Raw genomic sequence first — 21,402 nt, 5'->3', positions numbered from 1 at the left:
CGAAGTCAAAAGAGAAACAGCGCAAACCATAATCAATTAGACCAACCACTAAGAAAAAACAGTAGCCACATCAATATCATTTCACTTTCGTTTAGGGTGCTACCTAAGATTTATTAAGTTTCAATAAACTATAGCTCCAGACTTATCTTTCTTGGAAGACACTACAATAGAAGCCACAGCAGAGACCGCCTTGTCACAAGAAGTACAAATACTTGCTGTACAGATGGAGGAAAAAAAAGGACAAATCTAGTTGTCTAAAAGACAATTCACTGTACACATTTTATTTACAGTTTTGTACACTGTCTTAATATGAATGGGACCGCTTTTCTACTTGAGCCATTTTAACCAAAGCAAAATAACCTAAGTAATACAAAGTGTTAAAATACAGCGTAAGATACAAAAACAGACATACTATTTCTAGTAAGGAATGTAAATTATGGTGTTACATTAAAAAAATCCACAATTATGTTTAGGAAATCACACAAACAGATCACTGATTTGACTGAAATGCATGAATTTGTATCAAAGCTTTGATGTTACAAAAAAACAAAAATTACCAAAGAATGCACAAAATTAATGTTTATTCCACCTTTGTCATATTCCCAGATTCTTCACCAATGTTACATGAGCAAAAACAACTGAAATCAAAATATCACTAATGTTATCAAATAGGGAAAACAAATAAATTAATCTAGCAGCCATCAGCATAGGTTACAGCAAAAGTGATGCTGTATAAAAAAATTGCTAGAAAACTGTATGCACCATACTCTTTTCCAAACCAGCAAAATGTTACTGCATACAATGCAAATGTAAAACAGAGTAATTTCCTGCAGGTACAGAAATGCAACTTTTCTGAATACTGTGGATAAACAAATGTTTTTTTTGTAATAGTAATGTTTCTACCAAGCTATCACAGAGTGGGCCAGGAAAACATTTATGACTCAGGGGGGTGAAGTGTACTAAAATTCTGATTGGTAATGGTTACTTCAGCCAAAATAGAAAAAATTGAACACAGAAGTACAAGACAAAGGCGAATGAGACTTCTCACAAATCTTAGCAACATTTAGATGGAAATCAAATTTAAATGTAGTCCACTCTGCTTTTGAAGAGGCTTTGGTTCAGCTCCCAAATCTCGATTGCTTGACGCAGTCTCCTATGAAAGAATACTCAGAAGGTGTCTTCTTAAACAACAAACCTATTTTTAGTGGTGGAGCCGCTCTTAGTAGCTGTGTCTGCATGGGACTGGTAACCAATCACTATCTTTGGAGGAAGTCCTAATCTTTCCTTGTATACTCTCCTGGAGAACAGAAACAGAACAACAGTTTAAACACAATTCTTAGAAAGGAATTAGTAGCAGGACACCTGCTTTTAAGATCTCCTGACACTTCTGTGAGAAAATAGTTGCCTATTTAGAATCATTTTCTCAGGTATAAAGACTTTAAACAATTTTTCTAGCTTGTTGCATCAAAAAATCAGCTTACAGTTCTGTATGAACAATAACTTACCATATAAGTTGGGACAAGCTCTTGTCAAAAGAAATATGCTACATAAATATCAAGCACAGGGATTCTGCTGCATTTATGTGAATATTATTAGTATCATCAAGCCATAATCCCCCCCGCACAAGCAAAAGAGCTATGAAAAAGTCAAGGCCCACAGTTCCAGAGGTGATAAAGTAACCTAAACCAAATTAAAAAGCAATTTCCTGGAACACAGTTTTTTACCACTATACACATCACTTGAACAGACTTGCTGTCTTTTCTTTAACTACCTGGAGAAAGCAGGCCCCCCCCCCCCCCCCCCCAGCCTCCAGTTCCTTACAGCACTATCATGGGCAGCTACCCAACAAGAGCTCTAGGAAAAAGCTCAACTTGGATCTTTTGACTTCAGAGACAGAGGCAGTAGTAGTCCCTTACACACTGTGTTGCTTAGAAAAGGGTAAGAGATGCAAGCCACTAACGGCTCTAGGTTGCAAGCTCTGCCTAAACCACAGTCTGCAGCTGAACAGGCTTGTTCTAACAAAATTAGACACAAAGTTAATTATTTTAACTTACCCTGATCATAATGGGGCAGTTTACGGGACCATAACCTACTCCAATTTTAACTGTTAAATAAAAGCTTGATGTAGCGTCTTTGGCAATGTGACAGCAGGTAGTGGACTGTGTAGTGTCAAGTCTGTGTCAGTTTGCAAAAATCTCAACTTTTGCAGTTAGTTCTCTAACAGAGGTATCTTAGCTGTTTTGTTAATCATTAATGCCGTTCTAAAAAGTGCACTCTGATAACCTTACATCAAACCTCGCAGATATTTTCTACCAGCAGGAGATGTGTACCACAGTAGTTTGCCTATTGTTAATATTGTTAATCACCTTTCATGTCTGAACAAGATTGTACTGCCATTGAATTGTCACTGTAAGACTGACCTCACCAGATTCAGAGGTGCCCAAGGAGGGACGTGGCAAAAGAGCCATCCAATACGTGAGAAGCGTTAGCAAGCTGCTATGCCTGACAGTTAAAGTTTGGCCTAAGACTGATTTGCTGACCTGGAAAGAACCCGTACAAGCCACTGGAAATATTCAAGAGGCCTTCAATGACAAATTTAACACTAGCTAACTTTGAAGCATTAGTATCACAGGAAAAGGAATCCATTGGCTTTAGCAATACTTACTAAATAGAAGAATACAACAGCATGTACCTTCCATAGTAGAGATGCATGATAATCTGAGATGGGTATGGTCTTCTACCAACAAAGACTAGAGCATACTATTACACATGCCAAATAACCTATGAAACCCAGCATCATTTTATTTGCTTTATATTTAAACAGACAAAAGAGACGGGAAAACATCTGTAGAGTTTTGTAGCACATCACTATCCAGCTATTCTCTTCCTTCAAATGTAAGGACATCCTGGTAAGTTTAAGACTTACAGCGACCTTCATCTCCTATTTCCAAGCATCGCTCTCCCAATAATAAGCTTACCAACGCTCTGTAGTTAGTTGTTAGCCACTGCATGCTGCAACAGAATCTACACTATTTACAGGCACTACTTACGATGCCTCATTCTGAAACAAAAATCTTCTGCTAAGATTTGTGTTCAATTCTTGATCATTTCTAAGCTACAGCAAATAGAGTACAGTGGTGCAAAGTTCCTATGTAAGCCCATAAAAACTACAGAAAGCAAGCAATTTTTTACTGAGTTACTTGAATTTGGAATACAGCTCTGCTCAGATTACATTTGCCAAAAGCACACATTTAACCAAGTTAACTGTCTTTAAATGCAGTTACTTCACATTTACCCAAGACGCAAGTGGCATTACTTACCCTATATGCGTAACAGCATCCCTGTTTTCACATTCAGTTGTCCATATTGCTATTTTATCACCCTTAGTTCTAACATTAACAACAGCACCGCATACATCATCGCTGTAGTCATCAAATGACTCCCCAATAAGGCACAGCAGCTACAAAATAAAGATTAACCATTAAAGTAGCAGTTCAAAGTCAGAATCCCACTTCACAGACAAAACACTGTGTACAAGAAGGACTTGGAAGAATATTATGTTTTACTGCTCATAGCCACGTGCATGGAACAATAAGCTTCTAGTTATCAGAGTATCGTATTAAAATTTCAAGCATTACAAGCAATTGTTAACTCAGTTGCAGTAGGGCATCTTCCTCAAGTTTCTCTCCTGTCCTGACACCTGCAAGTTCTGACAGATGATCATTTATGTCTCCCACTCTCCCAATCCAAAAACATTAAGAATTAAAGGAATATATTCTTCTTTCTAAAGTACATTTGACACACAGGTAGACAAATCTGAAGTTTTAGTAGTTTACATTCATTACCTGGGAAGAACCTGTGTAAAACTATTTGGGCAATGTGGCAGCTATACAAGATCCAACTTCAATTCTGAAATGTATCAATTCAAAGGTAAGTCAGACACCACTTTTCATCTAAGTTGCAATCTAATGAAGCATTATTTCCTATCAACACACTGAAGAAGCTTCAGCGCTCCCACAGACTCTGAAGTGGGTATCAGTCATTGTGAACAGTGTAGTGCACTTGCAACAATACAAGCATATGAATTACACAAGAATATCCCCACAGATTTCCAATGGCATTGGAAACGGCAAAGGCAGTAACACCTCAGGAACCTCAGATTAAGTTATGTCACTATGCAACTGTGAAAGTGATGCTTAAAGTTTTCACCTTTCAAATCATACAACAAGCAATTTTTAGATATTCAAAGCTGAACTTCTTGTAGTTATCCTTCTGCACACTGAAGTATTTATCGCCAAACAAATACTTGTTCGTTTCGCACATCACACGTTAAGTACACTGCCATTACATTAATTTTCTAGAATTGCTTATGACATTTGGAAATTCAACACTCTTGCAACATATTGAACAAAGCAGGTCTTTCAGCACCCCAGAGCTGCAATGGCTGACTTCATCAAGGCAACAGAAAGTTACGTTTAACTACACACACTTTAAATGTTACACCCAACTGCAGCATGCAGGTATTCACTGAGTAATGAAAGCCATAAATGTTTAAGGCTAAACCACTCATAAACATTCAAAAATACTCTTCAACAGCCTTGGCAGATATATAAGCAAAGATGACCACCACACTGAATAAGCACTACAGTCAAGGACATTTTTCATGAATGCTATACAAGAGGAAAAGTCTTCAAGTGATGTTTAGTTCACAGTTAATGGCAAAGATTCTTAGATTTTAATAAATATTTGTTCCAGAGGGAAGCGGTAAAGGAAGAAGCTTTGATTTTTATTGGAGATAGTTACAAATAATTATTGGAATTAGATGTGACAGGATTGTTTTAGAGCATTTATCAGTCACCTGGCTATTTGGGCTGTGCCATTACTTGTTAGTACACAAAAAGCAAAGCCTAAGTCTATACAGACTGTATGCTTCCAATCCACAGCAAGTGGCTTTGAAGAGTCAGAATGACAGATATTCAGGTGGAAAGCCCAAATGCATATAGCCTGAGTCTTGTCTACTCATGTAGAATCACAGTGCCCAGTAGTATGACGTCCATCATCCTTTCCTCAAATCACAATTACAGTGACTAGAAATATCCTAAATGCTCCTGTATTTGGACATCTTTGCTTTGATCCTGAAGGCCATTCTTCCCTTTCAAGAGGTAGAATGCTTTCCTCTCAAACAATCAGGGAAGAAGAGTAAAAAAAAAAAAAAAAAAAGCTATTTCTATGAAATTGCTTTGCATTATACTGCCTGTAAGAGATGCCCCTAGAACTCAGACCTTATTAGCATCTTTTAGACTACTCTTAGCTGTTTCCTAGATAGTACAGTTGTATTCTTTTCCACAATACGTCTACTGCAACCTGTATCATCTCTAGAAATATATTTAATTTTCAAAAAAAATCTACCCCAAAACGGATAGTAGCAATGGGAAAGAAGTACTTTTACAGTATACAGGAAGATTTTGCTATTCCTTCTTACCCTAGTGTTAGGACAAGTACAGAAAGAAGAAAAAACAAATCTGAAACTTGTTTCAGCAAAACCAAAACCTGGAAACCATCCACTCGTAAGAGTATTTGTAAAACAAACCATTATCCTTGAGCAGTTAAAATAAGTTTGGGAGTTACGTTCAAGACAAAGTGTTACTGATAGCTCTGCAAATATGTCTAGTATACTCTGCAGGAAAAAGTTAGTACAATCATCCTTATCACTGCCCTTTGTAAGAAAGTATTCAGTAACATACAACTACACTGAGCATCAATTGGAAAAAACTGGAAAAAATCATGCTTCAAGTACAGCCTGTCAATAAAATACAGCCTGCATGTGGATGCTCTGCTGGCAGGAAATTCAAAGTTCATAGTGGCATACAGCAATAACAGAGCACTTAAAGTGTTAACTATAAATAAAAGTTTCCTCAGTTGTGACTTTTAGGGCCATAATGCTTACTGTCTCTAGCCAGAAGCGATCAAGGTCACTTCGTCTCTGCTGCTTGGTTAGTGTAATTAGCCATCGGCCTCCTCGCTTGTTTTTCTCATCTTCCCACATGGGTTCAATCCCATCCTGCAAATAACAGTCAGAAGTTAAATCAGATTTGGTTTGCATTTTTCATCAGGAATAACCAAAAGACCAGTGATAGCTGAAACTGCACCAGAAGAAAAGAAGCGTATAGTTTAAGATTACATACCTGTCCAAAAATGGTCTCATACCAATACCAAAGCTCCACAACAGCTTAAAAATTACACTTTCTCTAGTGATTTCTTTTTTTGTTTGTTTCTACAGAAGATTCACAGCTCATGCAGAAGTTCTGGCCACAAAGTATTGCATTAAAAAAAACTGCGGGAACAGGCAAAGTCAAACACTTACTTCGTCCTCTCTGAAACCAGATAAAATTAGCAGCTACATTCTGGAGTCCCTATTTTAAATCTTGGACTCGGTGCAACATTGGCCAAGTGCTTCACTTACGTGATGATTACTTTACTGAAAGATACCCTGGCAGGCTATCTCGATGACTTCCTGCACACACAGGCTGGGAATAAGAGGGTTTTAATTGCTAGGACCACAGAAATCAGCAGACCATTTAGAAGCAAGTTGCAGTCTCATTCATGCTTTATCAATGGCCTGCACTGAATTTAATGACTCTGGACGCACCGATCCAGCAAAGAAGCTAGCTGCCACTCCCACACCAGCAGCTACGCTACTCTTCAGGAAAGTTAGTCATTAAAAAAGAAGGTAAATGTCTAGACAAATTCAGATAAGAAGTGGCTATTGAGAGCTGCACTACAGAACTTCAGCTGCACATCAATTAAGTGTTCAACATACAGGATGGAGCAGTGCCAGTTCACTTTCTCAAATTTAACACCCTCACTGACAGCTGCAGAGCTCAAACTTCATCACCTTTAAGAGGAACTCTTATGAGGTCACCACTGAAGGACAACAGCAGATCACTCATAAGCCCACAACAGCTGCCAATTTTATACCTGTTCCACACACTTATTAATAATTAAGTTTTTGCTGATAATATGCAAACAGAATAGATGCACATAAAGACAAGTTTAGGATTCAGACAAAAACATAAGCACAACCCATCTGAAGGGCCCACTGTTTAACATTTACCGGTAACATTTCTCAGTCACTAAAACCACTGTTACCTCCCAAACCCAAGCATGACCATCTCTTCACTAACTCAAGCTGCTGGGATTTACAAATTGCATACAGCCTAATGAGGAGGCCCAGCCAGTGGCTGTGTTTCGTAAGGAAAGGAGGAACAATGCATCAGTACTTACAGGATCATTTACGTATTGGAATCCAGAAAGGAAGATGTATGTTAGAAGCACTTAGTAGAGATTAGGATTTAATTTAGAGCTCCAGATAAGATGCCCACTCCAGACAAGAGGCAGGATTTCACATATAATTTCTCCTCAGCATTTCCTATTTCTAGCTTGAACACTGTCAGGATGCTTTAACTGCCAGCCTCATGTACAATTTCCTATTTCATGCATAAGGAATATAGCACTTAACTGGTGCTGCGAAAATTAATTATAGGAATGTTGTGCACCTGGCTAGTAGCATTCATGCAGAATACCATAGAACATTGCAATCTTGCATAGAGCTCACACATCTTAACTCACTTCACGTGACATTAACTGACAGGGCTGGAAAATCCTTTCACATCATATAAATTGAGACTTAATTATTCACACAAACAGACCTAGAGTGATGACAAACATAGCTGCAGATTAAAAAGTCTTCATGTTAAATGTTAGAGGAATTACTTGCATTTTCAGAACCACTGACTAACCATCTGATTTTCAGAGGGCACGTGTTTGAGAGTTCATAAAAATTAACACTTCCAGGACATCTCCAACTATGTTCCTACATGTTTGAAGCAAAACATTTGAACAGTGTCTTGCTTAGTTGGAAAACTATCGACCAACATCCACAACTGAAGAAAAAAATGGTTAGCAAGCATACCTTAAAGAGCGAGTAGTCACAACCAGGCATTAAATTACTAGAGAGCTGGATATGGTTGTATAAACTATTGGAGGGAAAAAAACAGGATTAAAAACTAAGCATTACGTTAAAATACAAAATTTTAAGAAGAAATTAAGACATACAACAATACAAGAATTAAACATCATTACAGTTATTTCAGACGCAACTCTATCACCTGAGTATTTTTCAGCAGTATAAAAGCATTAGCTCTAAGATGTTCTGGGCTTACAGAAGCAGAATGGAACCTGGTTTATCAACACTTGCTGGGTTCTTATACCATAGTATTTTCCAGAAGTACCATTCCTTCTTCTAAACTTCCTTCTGACGATTATTAGAAACTTAACTCACTGAACTTTCATGGCAACAAAGAAAATTCTGTGTGCATGTGTATTCTATACCCATAGATGAAATAAGGATAACAATGTACACTTCTAAGGCTACTCTCTCTGCAGAGTTATTTTAAGATGAACATTCACCTTGATCTTATTTACTACAGTACTCTATGGTTGAAGACTGTAGGTTAGGCCTGAGAGTTCAAATTGAAATAACTCGAACGGCAAGAACAGGTGACTGAATGAACAAACCAAAGGATACTCAAAATTAAATTCACAGCTATACAATTTAGAGCAAAAAGGCCAAAAGGGCATACGGTCTCTTCTTCTAGCAAGGAGTGGCATGCTTTTGTTTCCTGCACTGTTAAGGTCTGACTTCAGAAAAAGGCCCATGCACATCACAGTAAATTGCAGTCCAAGACCGACTAACATTCAGTCATGGTCCAGCGCTAAAAAGGAATCTAATTACTGTGATATCCTAACAACTAGGAATCGGGCACAGGAATTTAAAGAGCAAGTTAGGGATTTACCAGCTTTCCTCCTAAATTCACATTAACCTTAATTTCTCCCCAAAACGCACCTACTTCCCAGTCTGACCACTAGGGAGGCATAAATTCTCAGTTGCTGGCGACTGACTTTATACCTAGAACAGAGATACCTAAAACCTTAATTTTCCAGACCAGTCTTGATTATGACCTCAAAAACTTACACGTAACCAACTTTACTGATGAACTTAAACAATCTGACCTCTCATCACATACCCTGCAAATTACTATTTACACAACCATCAGTCTCCCCCATGGCAGGAATGCACAAGCTCGTTGCAAGAACAGAATCCCACTGCTCTCCCTCTGACTACACTGATACTTGTTCAACATCTTCATCTGTTTCTTCCCTGATGGTGCAAATTTCACTGATCAGTTTAATTATTCCATGCTTCGAGACGCCCTCTCTCCCTTACTGATGCCATCTGAAAGAACATACGCAACAAAAGCCTTAGGAACCCTAACACTCAAGGTAGCACATAGCACCTAGCAAAGACAGAGTACGTAGTACATTTTTCTATTCTCAGTCTCATGCCACTTACACAGAAGATTTTTTTCCCCATATTCCATCATTTTGGAAGGCAACACCTTCCAAGTCAGCCACCTGAATTTAACTGAAGCAAGCGTTTGGAAAGCACAGTGCTCCCTTCACAGGCTTTGTTCTTGCTCTTCGAGCCTATCTAATTGTTTTTGCAGACTTGCAATTCAGAATGAAAGTAGCTTCTTTAACCTCTAATAAAGTTCTTTCAAGGATGCCATTAATTTTCAGTCTTCCAAGCACTATGCTCCAGATTCAGAAATTCTTGCATATCTGAGGTGAGCCAGCTATGAGAATTTAATGAAAGTTTACAAATCCATGTTAGTATGTAGAAAATCATACGTGTGTATTATTTACGTCACGTATAACACGTGTAAGCAGCGTTATCAGCGTTACAAAGTGCATTTGAAATAAAGAACTTCTCCAACTGCACTTAGTTCAAAGACCCCACCTTCAACTTTGTAAACAAATTTCAGACTATATCCGAGGAATTGCAATTAATGGAGTACTTTCTTTGTATATTTTGACTTTGGTATAAAACTTTGCTAATATATGCCAGCAGTGTGCAGATTGCAAAACCTTTACTTACGCCCAGAAGTCTTCAACAGTATCAAACTTTGAGATCAGACGAAGATTTGCTTGCCAAGTTTTGCTCTTGTCATTTTTAAAAAACCAGAGTGCCCATCTAAAGGGGAAAAGAATATAAAAAAATAGCATCTAGAAATTTAAGCACATTACAAATAAAATTCAGTATTGTGTATTATTATATCCAAATCTCAAGAGATGAGCGTGGAAGCCAATTTTCATCAATAAGCTACATGAAAAACCTCAGTTCTCAAATCTAACTCTGCAAGTCAACAGTATTTGTGTTCAAGTTACAAGAATCGTGGGAGAATTGATCATTCCCATTCAGGTATGTACTTCAAATACCTTTGGATCATTTCTATGACTCAACTTCTAAGCCGCAGATGTTTCTCCTCATTGCCACTGGTTAACTACAGTCTCCTACCACAAATAACCAATTATGATCTAAACCACCATCAACTAGTCAAACCAGGAACACAGCTCCCTTTCCCATAATTTCTTTAGGGAAGTTACAAAACATAATTTTAATAATTCCATAGTTTTAAATAGGACATGAAAGTTTCCCAAGCACTCGTATACTAGGAGAACATAAAGAGGGAATCTGCTTTAAGCTCGTTGCTAACGGCAACCGTCTGTACAAAATCACCAACTTTAGCTCTATTTCAAGAGTTTAGAATTAGAGACATGAAGATTAAATTAAAATTTCCACCCCATTTTCTTCAACATCATCTCCACTGAGTACAACACGTAGCATAAACTGAACCCTTACACTCAAAGATGTTCTTTAAGAATCTGAAGAGCACCGTCTAAAATGCTGGAACAGGATAACCTGAAGAGGCATTTAATAAAACAGGTTTATTTTTCATTTTGATCATTTCAGTAGTCTTGAGCTCACTCAAGTTAGCACTAGAGTGAATTTATCTTCCCAGAGTACTCCTGAAGTTACCTGCTGTCAATCTGTTGTTTTGTGGCCTTTCCTGACACTTCAAACCTTGTCTTAGAAGTTTACCATTTTCTAGTAATAGCCCCGTGACCACTTATAAGACAGTGTCAGCGACAATTTAAGCAAAGCATTTACAGGAAAAATAGGAAGGATAAAAGTAGACAGGAGAGAATAAGGGAAAAATGAAACGCACGCAGCACAGCACTGTAGTGCAGCATGATTCTCCATGTTTGCTCAACACTTACAGAAGAGAAAAGAGTAAGGGGGCCACTTGGCAGCATGCTCAGTTCGGGGCAGTACTTATCAACAGTAAGTACTGAGGACTCCACAGCAGCTCCTCAGCTCTGCAGCTTACTGCAGTTTGGGGAAAACTACCTCCTAGCTGCTCTGCTTGAAGTGTACATGTTCTGCTGGAGTCGCTTCTGCGCACATTTAAAGGAATTCACCCTGTTAAGCTTAAAGATTGCATTCCTGCAGGAAGTTGGTCCAAGTGCAGGTTTATCAAGAAGCTTTGTACTTGAGACGTCCCCATTGTCTCTACAGCAAAGTCATAAAGCAGTAGCAGCTTACTAATTTAGGAAGCACCTATTTTTGCATGCTGAACACAGAACTTAGTAAGGAGGGCTTCAATTTTTCAGCATCTTAACTGTCAACTGCCGCTCCATGTTTTCCTCATTAAACAAGAGAATTCAAGTACCTTGCAGCTTTCTCTTAATGAGACTTTGACACAAATGCACGTATTACAACTTCGCAGGGTTTCTTCTGCTGTGCTTCCTACAGGTAATGACATTGTAACTGCAGACACCAACCACTCAGATGATACAAGTCTAATAATAAGCTCTTAGGCTGACTCAGTTTCTACAACTTCCTGTTCTAAATGAGAGAAAAGTCGTAAGATATGAAGAAGCAAGCCCAAGAAGAAATATGAGAAGCCTTTACAACTGCACCTTAATTGCCAGAAGTATGAGGCAGAACAGAAGGACCTTCAGTTCTGCTCAGCAATAACTTCATCTCAGGCATCAGCTTCTTAAAACATATCAGACAACAAAAGCAACAAAATCTCCACTTGCCTCCGCCTAAATAGGAAGCCTGTACTTTCTCACTGCCTGTCTGCAGAAGTTCCTTGCTGCAGTATGAAAACTTAGAAAAGATTTCAACTTCCATGATAACACTCTGAAAAGGCTCTAAATTCAAACAGGATCAGATTACATTTTCTCTACACCCTCATTCATTGCAAAGATCTTCAAAACACCCTCAAAATGCTGCTAGAAAACAAATAAGGTAAACAAGACATTTGGAAAGCCACAGGCATTCTTCCATCTTTGGCAAGTTTTCCATCACGCTTCTGTACTATTTACCTGTTTTGTAGTGGATGCTTAATATACTGTTCAGGGCTGGCAACCTCCTGAGTAGGTGCTGGCTCGGTTTTTTCCTCTTCTGAAGGCTGAGGGTTGGGAGTGGTTTCCTGTTTGAAGAAAGGAGATTAATAAGTCCCTTCTCAATTTTTATTGAGGTCCCTCAGTTCTTTCAAGTAACTTTAAGACTACTAAAGCTAAAAATTCCCTCTAATTCATCTTGGACTGGGGGGGACAAATCACACCACAGCAGCAGAATTTGCATCCCTTTATTCTTCGCCATCTGAACGGGTCCAATAATACTAGCTGCACGAATTCACGCTCTGCTCTCTATTGACTTGCTTCCTACACCATTCGTTTCCATCTCTGTTTACTTAACACACTTAGAGCTGTCTCAAATTAAGATGAGTTATTTCAGGAATACACATTACGGTACGTTATATAGAATATGCGCCTCTAAATTAATTCCCAGGACAATCATGTTTCAGAATGAAAATGTGAACTTTCGGATCAGACAAAGCATCACTGGAAACAGACATACAGTCCTTGCTTATTTAGCAAAAAAAACGTGTTATTACAAGTCTGAGACGTGACCAGAACTTTCAGGTCTGAAATCAGGTATCATACAAAATCGTAGGTAGCTATCTTTATTTCAATATCACTGCTAACAAAGCTTCAGGCACCAAACATACATGTCTAAATTATTAGCTCTTGAACGTCAAACTGAAATTTAATTACACGTATGGTTTACCACAGATTAGGCTGATTCCATGTATTATTTTCTCAAATCTCCAGAGAGTACTAGAGATGTCAAATATACTTTAACACAAAGAAGTGAAATAATATATTCCCTTTGCATGGGAAACCCCTCAAGCTTGTCACTCGAGAAACCACCGTGTCAGGTTTGAAATTCTAATGCCATTCCTTCAGAGCAGGAAACAAAGCGTTTTTGTGAGGCCAATGCTCCCCCAGTTACCATCTCTCCCTAATCTGCAGTCCGCACTAGAATATTGCCGACAAGAAACAAGGAATAAAGCTCATTTCCTACAGCTACCAGGAAAAAAAAAAAAAAAGCCCATAGAGCTGCACACAAACCACTTCGGTATATATAAATATAAGCCAGTATTAACTACAGCAGGTCCAAAGACTCTAGACATTCCTTAGAGCAGCAATACAAAAGTAGTACTTAAAACTGAACTTAATCTTTGTGGTCTTAAAAGAATAAAGCAGCATACGAGTGGATTAAGGAAATTAGCGGATTAAATCAGTCATCTAATTAAGGGAGCAATTTCCAGTTTATCATCACCGAAGCTGCTGAAAAGTGGAATGGATTTCAAGTGATAACAACCAACACTTCTTAACCTTCACGGGACCAGTTGGCAAACTCTTCAAGTCACATCTAGAGATCTGGCTTAACACGGATTTTCCTTTCATTATCAATGTATCAAGCACCATTAATTAAGCACAGCAGTATGTTTTACTTCAGAGAAATTACACTGTTAAGCTCAGGAAAGAAAACCCAAACATGCTTAGTTTAACTAGCAAAGATCTCAGTTCAAAAGCTAACCATAATTTCTGTCACATTTGAGAATGCCTTCGTACACCCCCATGCCCACAGTGAAAAGACTGAAATGGGAAGGCCTAACAGGGGCAGCGGCAATTAGGATACTGCTTTGATTTACTCAGTACAAGGGGCAGGTAGTAATGTTTCCTGCCTCTTACAAGAAGAAATGCTTTCTCAAGATTCCCTAATGAGAGCCATCACTGACAAACCCCCAGACACACAGTGTTAAGCAATCTGTCAAATCTCCTTCAGTGTTATAAAAAAAACTAAACAGCTCTGCAAAAAAATTAAAATTTGAAGCACTTGCTGACGCTCTACCTGAATAAAATTTCTAGTGTCAGCCCCATCTATTTTAATTTGATGCAATCAGATATACACCTTCTCCCTTAAGCACACACGGGATGGTCAATGCACAGAGGCTGTGAAATACACATAAGAGGTATTTCAGTATCTCCCTTTCAGTTACAGCTTGCATTATACTACAAGAGGTCAAGACATTGCCAATAACTACAGTTTAAGTGCTGCCCGATCTGTGACTTAGAAGAGTTAGAGAAAATAGATGTGTAAAAAAAAAAAATCAGAAGAATCTTATTGGTGTTTTAGAAGTAAACTAAACACAGGATTTTGTGATAATGCTTGTTTTCATTCACAGTGTGACATCTAATATTTAGAATTGATTTAGAAATGCTATTGCACTGAAGATTTACATCCCAAGGACTCTGACAGGTGCAGAGCATCTTCCAAAAAACACTTTCAGTTGAAAATCTCATTCACATTTGCTCAGAAGATAGCTGTCACCATACAAAGGGTGGATCCTAATGTCTCCCTTGTCACTCCTCTAGAAGTACAACAATCTAAACCGAAAGAATTGATACAAAACTATCGCCATGTATATATTATTAGCCCTGCACATGCTCCATTTCACATTTTTTAATACAAGGCAGTATTAGAAAGAATTAAGGTAGCACCTGCAGACAACACAAGAACCTGACAAGCCCCAGTGCCTTCCCTGTGTAGCGATGGTCACCCTTCACAGGTGAACATTTCGGGCTCTTGCCCAAAACAGCACACGACAGCTTGCTGCCACAGCTCAGGATTACACAGCTCCCCTCAAGAACAGGGCCAGCCGGAGGAGGAATTTTTCGGGACCAGGCTGCCCACTGAGGATAGGCACAGCTGCACACACCATAAACTCGGGAACAGGTGTGAAGCTGCAAGCAGAGCTTTCTGGTTGGTCCCAGACAGAAGCTTAAAGCAGCTAATTCGTGCTACCATTTATTTCCCTGTGCTGTCAAACAGAAAACAATTTTTAGCTATTTAACCATACCAGCTCCCATGTCTTTTCATCTCGCATTTACCTCCTCATTCTGACCAAACAGAAATATTTGTACAGCAATGCATTTCTCATTAATCAAATACAAAGCATGCAAGTTCACTAACTGGCAAAGTCCCTTCCTTGCGCCCAGCCTCTTTCCAGGCACTGAAATTCAACAGCAAGCCCCAAGCAAGCACCTAACACACGTTTTCAATGATTCTGTGGATACAGCATCACTTAAAGTTATGCTGTATACATTTTTAACAACTCACACCTTGAAATCTTGCAGTTGCTACACTAACTTAAAGCCAGACCATCTCTACCAGCAGTTTCTGGATTTCCAGATTAAAATTAATTCGTAATATTTTACTCTTGCTCATAACCAATGCATCTTTTAACCTAAAATTGACTTTGCGTCTACTATTAAGCTAAGCCATCACTGGGTTTGCTGCTTTTAAAGCAGACGTAATAAAAACAGGTAGCATTACCAGCTAAACTGGAAAGCTTCATACAGCCAATCCTGCTCCTCACGCACAATACAGCACGTAATTAAGAGTGACATTTATTCACTACCCACATGCTTTTTGATGTAGGAATGAGCCTGCAGAAGTCTATGAAACATTCGCCTACTCAGCATTTAATGACTGTGCGTATCTGCACGTTACTTGCCTTCTGACACTTGTCGCTTTAATTGCTGTTACTCATTCCTTCTCCGCGCCGCGTAATGGCCAACATATCAAAGGAAGGTGTGCGTGTCACGGGGACAGGAAGTAAGGGCTACTTACTGAAAAGCTGCGTAATCAGGTTTGGCTATTTAAGAGAATCGACTAGCCCTACCAGGTCTCACCCAGTGTTTTCAGGTGCTGCCCAGACCTCATTCTGGTCGTTTAACAACCTACAGGCGTTGGTCAGGAAGTCCAGTTAGAAGAGACGTTCATGTCCCAACAGGATGCCACTTCGTACTGCTAGGCATTCCTGCTGAAAGTTAAGAGAATTCAGCTTGTGGAAGAAGCCTGTGAAGTTTTCTTGCATTAAACCAAGATAAGTTACATCCAAGAGGTTCCACCTCCTTGTTTAGGGTTTCCAGCAGAACAAGAGAAATGCACGTTCCAGTCAGCAGGCGTCTAGGGCAAAAGCATGTCAGTTATCTCCGGGCGCTTACTGCAGATAACTGCTACTACACTGCACTTAGGATAACAATTCACAAAGTACAAAAACCAAGACCTATTTATATCGAATATTCTGGACAAATAAAGGGATTTAAGCCCACCCACAAATAAGTACGCGTTGTAAGAAAACAAAATAAACGCTGTATTCTTACAAGCAACAGGAACTGAAGGACTGATACCCAACTCTTAGGAATGAATACACAGGTAAAAATCCTATGCGTATTACTAGATGGCATAAAGGTACCAACAGCCACCTACTAACAAATTAAGCACTGTTAAATAGCTTTCCAGACACCAGGACAAATTCTAGGCATGACATAACCAAGGCCTAATAGGGAGCAACTATCCTAACAGCATACACTACTACTTAGAACACCACAGATTTTTAGAAAGGCATAGACTGTTAGAACACAAATTACGACATGATTTTAACAGTGACATCCCACCAAATTAGAACAGAAATGCAACATGTGTACAGGAGGACAAGAACAAGGGACTGAAGTAGGAGAGTCACACACCTCCTCCAGAGTTCAAAGGACACACTTTGTTTTACAGAAAATATAATCTTGGCTTTTAAAAACAGCGAAAGATTACAGCCCTTTCGACTTCTGAAACAGTGGTTACATATACTTAAATGTATCCATCAAATTTTCAACGTTTAACTCACAATCTTATGACTGGAATTAGTCGAAAGGTTACATGGTAGATCAAAACATTTCAGTGTCTTTTTTTCTACCTGTAAAAGCAGGCTGCCCTTGTGCTACCATATCTCATGCCAGTCTGCACACTGCTGCTGCCCTGGCTACTGGAACATGAAATCTACAGGTGGAATAAGATGACTTGTAACACCTAACACTAAATAATATAAGACACTCAGTCAAGAAAACAAAAGCTTCCAAAAAAATGCAGAGAAGAGTTCAGATGACTCGAGGAACAAGGGCCATCAGTAAAACTTCTCATCTCTCCCTTCATCCCCACTTCTGCAACAGACACAAGAGCACCCCAAATTCCTGCGAGCACACCGAGCCACTCTTACAACCAACTGGAATTGTACATTGGCTGAAAAATTAAGACAATCAATTTTCAGAAATGAATTTAAAACTATTTTATAGCATATGGATGCTTAGGAGATCAGTCTTCAACCACAAAAAGAAAAACAAAGTCCTGGACATATCACTGGTATGCCCGATTACTGTAAAGCATGAAATGTACACAAGGTACTTGGACAAACAGCACTGGATGCGAGAAAAACTGAGTGCTATTTAAAAGATTATTCATTTGAACAACTGTTCTGCACATCTAGAAAAAAAACTTAAAACAGTAAAACTTCACTGTCTTATATCCACTATATAATAAATGTCAAAGTGTCATTTATTTGCAGGCATTAAAAACCACCTACAGTACATAGCACATTTAAATCTGTAAACCACGCTTGTAATACCTTTAGAGCACGAACAATTTAAAACAGACTAGGTTTTAGGACTTTAGGAATGAGCGGCTACTTAAAAGTTTCTAGTTTAAAAATAGCTTTAAAAAGAGATTCATTTCATCGAGGAAAAAGTCATTAATTCCCTTTTAAAATCTGTATTTCCCTTTCACACTGCAGGCTGTCTACCAGTATCCTGCATCTGATTTCCCTCTGTCCCCTCAAAATTCACACTGATCTTTACAAAGCTGCTGAAGGCGTCACATTTTGTCATCAAAATTTCCCATGCCCTCCACACCTGCAGGTAGTATCAGAAGAAGCAACACGATTCAGTCTCATATGCTATTTTTATGCATTAGCTTGAAATAAGTTTGAAATTTTATATGCTCTGCGAAATACACTTGTTCATGAATTGCTTTCAGAAAAATGTTTATCTCGGTTACAAATCATCTAACGCCTTCCTTCTTTTACAGTACTATAGGAAGCTTTGTATTCAGTCAGAAAGGGAATTTACAGTTAGGAAGTCAGCTTGTTATTGAAACTCTCAACCAGCACCCGAGATACATTTATCCTGCATTTCAGAAACATGCAGGAACAAGTGTTCACTGTACTAAACCTGAATACTGTACTGATTTCAGCCACAGCAGGTCACTGACATCACTTCAGCAGAAAGACCTGCTTCAGAATAAGTCTGAAGTTCAACCTGACCTGCATTTAATTTACATACTAACTGTCTGTTACTAATACAAAATAAATACCTTTCACAGCATACCTTGTATTTCAGGAGCTATTTTGAACTTCCTAGAACGTCCAGGCTCTACGCCACTATGTCTGTAGCCCCTCAGAAGTAGTATTATTTCGTTTAAAGAAGGAGCAGTTTAGCTTTGAGCCCTACCTATTGATGATTAGTTGTATAAACAAGCACTTTTCAAACTATACATAACTTGAGTTTCACCTGCATACCTTAGCCTTGAAATGGGGAATTAAGTTCTTAAGAACTGCACTTGCCCAGGTGTAAAGGTAACTGTCACAGAACAAAGCAAACAAGCGCGATGCCCATTTCCAATATGGGCGATAAGGGATCAGGTGCTCCCATCTGAGTTACTTCCACGCAATTTATCCCCACTTGCAAGTTAGCCTCTGCATGGCTACATTTTAGAGTCACCTTTGGTAAACTACTGTTTACTAAAGCGTTACTATTGGTTTTGTTGTTGACTTTGTGGACTTCTGCAGGGTGTTATCTTATCACATTTACTCCTCAAAAGCTACAAATACAAGCACACTAATAGGAGACACTTCTGCATATTCTGGCAAATTAATCTGGAATAGTCTTAAAAGAGCAATCATCTGGATAGCACAAGATAAGCTGACAGCCTTAACCTTTGAGTTTCGCAGAGGTTCAAGTTTTCCCTGCAGTGAGGATATAAACCCCTTTGCAGTGGGTTTATATTTACCTAGAACAATCTTCCTGTTCTTCGCAACTTCCATGGAACTCCTTACAGTACCCTAACATCAAGCCTCAATATTCCTAAATAGCTTCAATAGTTTTTCCAGCCTCTTAACTAGACATAAAATGCATGTTACATTTGAGAACACGCACGTTCTATAAACGTCACTGATTTTAGCAGGACCCTGAATTTAAAAAGAAATGCATTAATGAGTGCTCTGCATTGGCAGAGGTACATTTTCACACTACGGAAGCATCACATAGGGCTAAGAGGGACAGCTGATACTGCCCTTTTCTTTCACTCCCTAGCCTATTTTCCCCTTTAACTTAATTAGCGAATCGAGGTTACCTTGCAGTTGCACAAAATACTTCTTGCAGTAACTTCTATCACGTTTGCTAAAAAAGACATCTCTACAAATCTAGGTCCAGATTTTGAAGGTCTGCAAGAATGCTCCCTGTGATCAAATGGTAATCAAATCCCTAAACACACACACAACTAATCTGTTCAATTGAAAATCACATAGTATTTTTGCAACATCAAGCATCTATGATCTCAGTTACAATGTAGGTCTAACTCGAAGCGTAGGTAGGAGACTTGTGAGCCACCTGAAAGGATAATAAACAGAAATTATTTAAGTAAATTTGAAAATAAACATGTACCGCTGATATTTGTTTCTTCAAGTCAAGTATATTTTAAATAAAGCAGAATATTCAACCCCTGTGTTACTAAGTGTTTCCCTATCCTCTAGTTTTACTGAGGCAGCACAGCAACTACTGCACAATAAAGTGGATCTGGGGAAGCAAACTTGTTGGGAAATGGTTTAGTAAAATTAATTATTTTGGGCTAAATAAGGCCCCAGGTCTAGTTTGACATACAATCACATGCTTGTGCAAAATTCAATGCAGAGAATAGTGTGGAAACAGGCTTGTACCGGCATCCCGGCCAAGAAAAGTCAACGCCGTGCCTTTAGCGTCACTTCAATTTCTTATGGCCATCAAACTTCCAAGTTATTTACCACAGCACCTGCTGAGCTCCACGACCATCGCTGAGCACCGAGCTGCCGCAAAGGCCTCACCTTTGGGAACGCGGGCCATAACCCAACGATCGCATTTTAGACACAAAACCAAGGGTTTGACCCCGGCCGGCGAGCAGGGGAAGGCTGCTGCTGGCCATTTACCTCACTGCGGTGACGACCCATAACGATCCTTTTGAGAACTGTCAAGGGATTTACAAACGCTGGGGAACTTTAATCTTTCTTGTAAGTAAAAATTGGGGTTCTTTATTTGTTATGGGGGGAAAATCATGAGAACCAACCCGCTGGAGCACAAGACCACCTCCCTTACAAAAGGTAATAATTTTTACGTAAGAGCAGCACTGACGGAGCCCCCACCCCCCCCCCTCTCCACACCCGAGGGTCCCCATCCCGGGGTGCCCCCAGACGGCGGGGGAACCCCAACGCGAAGCCCGGCCCCCCCGCCCGCTGCCATGCGGGGCCGCCCGCCCGCCCGCCGCCGCCGCCGCAACATGGCCACCCCCGCCGCGCCGCGTGAGCCGCCCGGCGCCGCCCGCATCCCCCGGCCCCGGCTCCCACCGGGGAGAAGCGGCGGCGGCGGCCGGGGGAGGCTGAGGAGGAGGAGGCGGAGGAGGAGGAGGAGGAGGCTGAGGGGAGGGAGGGAGGGAGGCGCGCGGCGGCGCAGCGCTCACCGGCTCCACGGTCGCCATCTTAGGTCGGTCCGGCCGCACCAGCCCTGCGAGGGCGGGGAAGGGGGAAGGAGGAAAAAAAAAGCTCCCGACGCCATTGGCCGGCCGGCGTCACGTGGGCCCGGCGGCCGTTCGGGGAAGGGGGGAAGGCTGGCGCCGCCGGGCGCCGGGCGCGGCGCGGTGGCTGGTGGGAGTTGTAGGCGCGGAGCCCCCGCATGCTGCCGCGTGGGGAGAGGCGGGAGGCGTCCCGGGGGCTGAGGGTGGGGGGGGTGAGAGCTTCGTGAGCAGAGGCTGAGGCGCCCGGTGCTATAAATCGCTCAGCGGAGGCCAGCCCAGTGCTTTGGATCGCCTGCCTCACTTGTTCTGCGTGCCTCATTTGTTCCATGTGCCAAATGTGCGTTGTTTTGTTCTGCATTTTGCTCCTCCACATGGTGGATGTGCACCAACATGGTGGGGCTCACTGAATCAGTCCTTACGGTTGGAAAATA

At 40.2% G+C, this 21,402-nt stretch overlaps 1 protein-coding gene across 1 annotated transcript; it reads right to left on the bottom strand.

Moving 5' to 3' along the window:
• Window positions 1–250: 250 nt before the first annotated feature.
• Window positions 251–21,025, bottom strand: EIF4E (eukaryotic translation initiation factor 4E). The gene is made up of 7 exons (XM_035568861.2): window positions 20,918–21,025; window positions 12,295–12,401; window positions 9,998–10,093; window positions 7,973–8,036; window positions 5,948–6,061; window positions 3,321–3,460; window positions 251–1,297 (listed from the first exon to the last, which is right to left on the bottom strand). Exons 1-7 carry the CDS (start codon window positions 20,933–20,935, stop codon window positions 1,183–1,185), a joined length of 654 nt encoding a protein of 217 aa, XP_035424754.1. The 5' UTR covers window positions 20,936–21,025; the 3' UTR covers window positions 251–1,182.
• Window positions 21,026–21,402: the final 377 nt, after the last annotated feature.

The sequence above is a fragment of the Cygnus atratus genome, chromosome 4 (assembly GCF_013377495.2).
Source record: "Cygnus atratus isolate AKBS03 ecotype Queensland, Australia chromosome 4, CAtr_DNAZoo_HiC_assembly, whole genome shotgun sequence".
Classification (NCBI taxonomy): Eukaryota; Metazoa; Chordata; class Aves; order Anseriformes; family Anatidae; genus Cygnus; species Cygnus atratus.
Note: the sequence above shows the minus strand (reverse complement) of the source record. Positions and strands in the feature narration are given on the sequence as shown.

Coding starts and splice junctions, on each gene's coding strand:
- EIF4E (XM_035568861.2), bottom strand. Junction 3,461..5,947: donor ATCGCTTCTGGCTAGAGACA/GTAAGCATTATG, acceptor TTTATTTTGTAG/CTGCTGTGCCTTATTGGGGA. Junction 1,298..3,320: donor GATGCTGTTACGCATATAGG/GTAAGTAATGCC, acceptor TCTGTTCTCCAG/GAGAGTATACAAGGAAAGAT.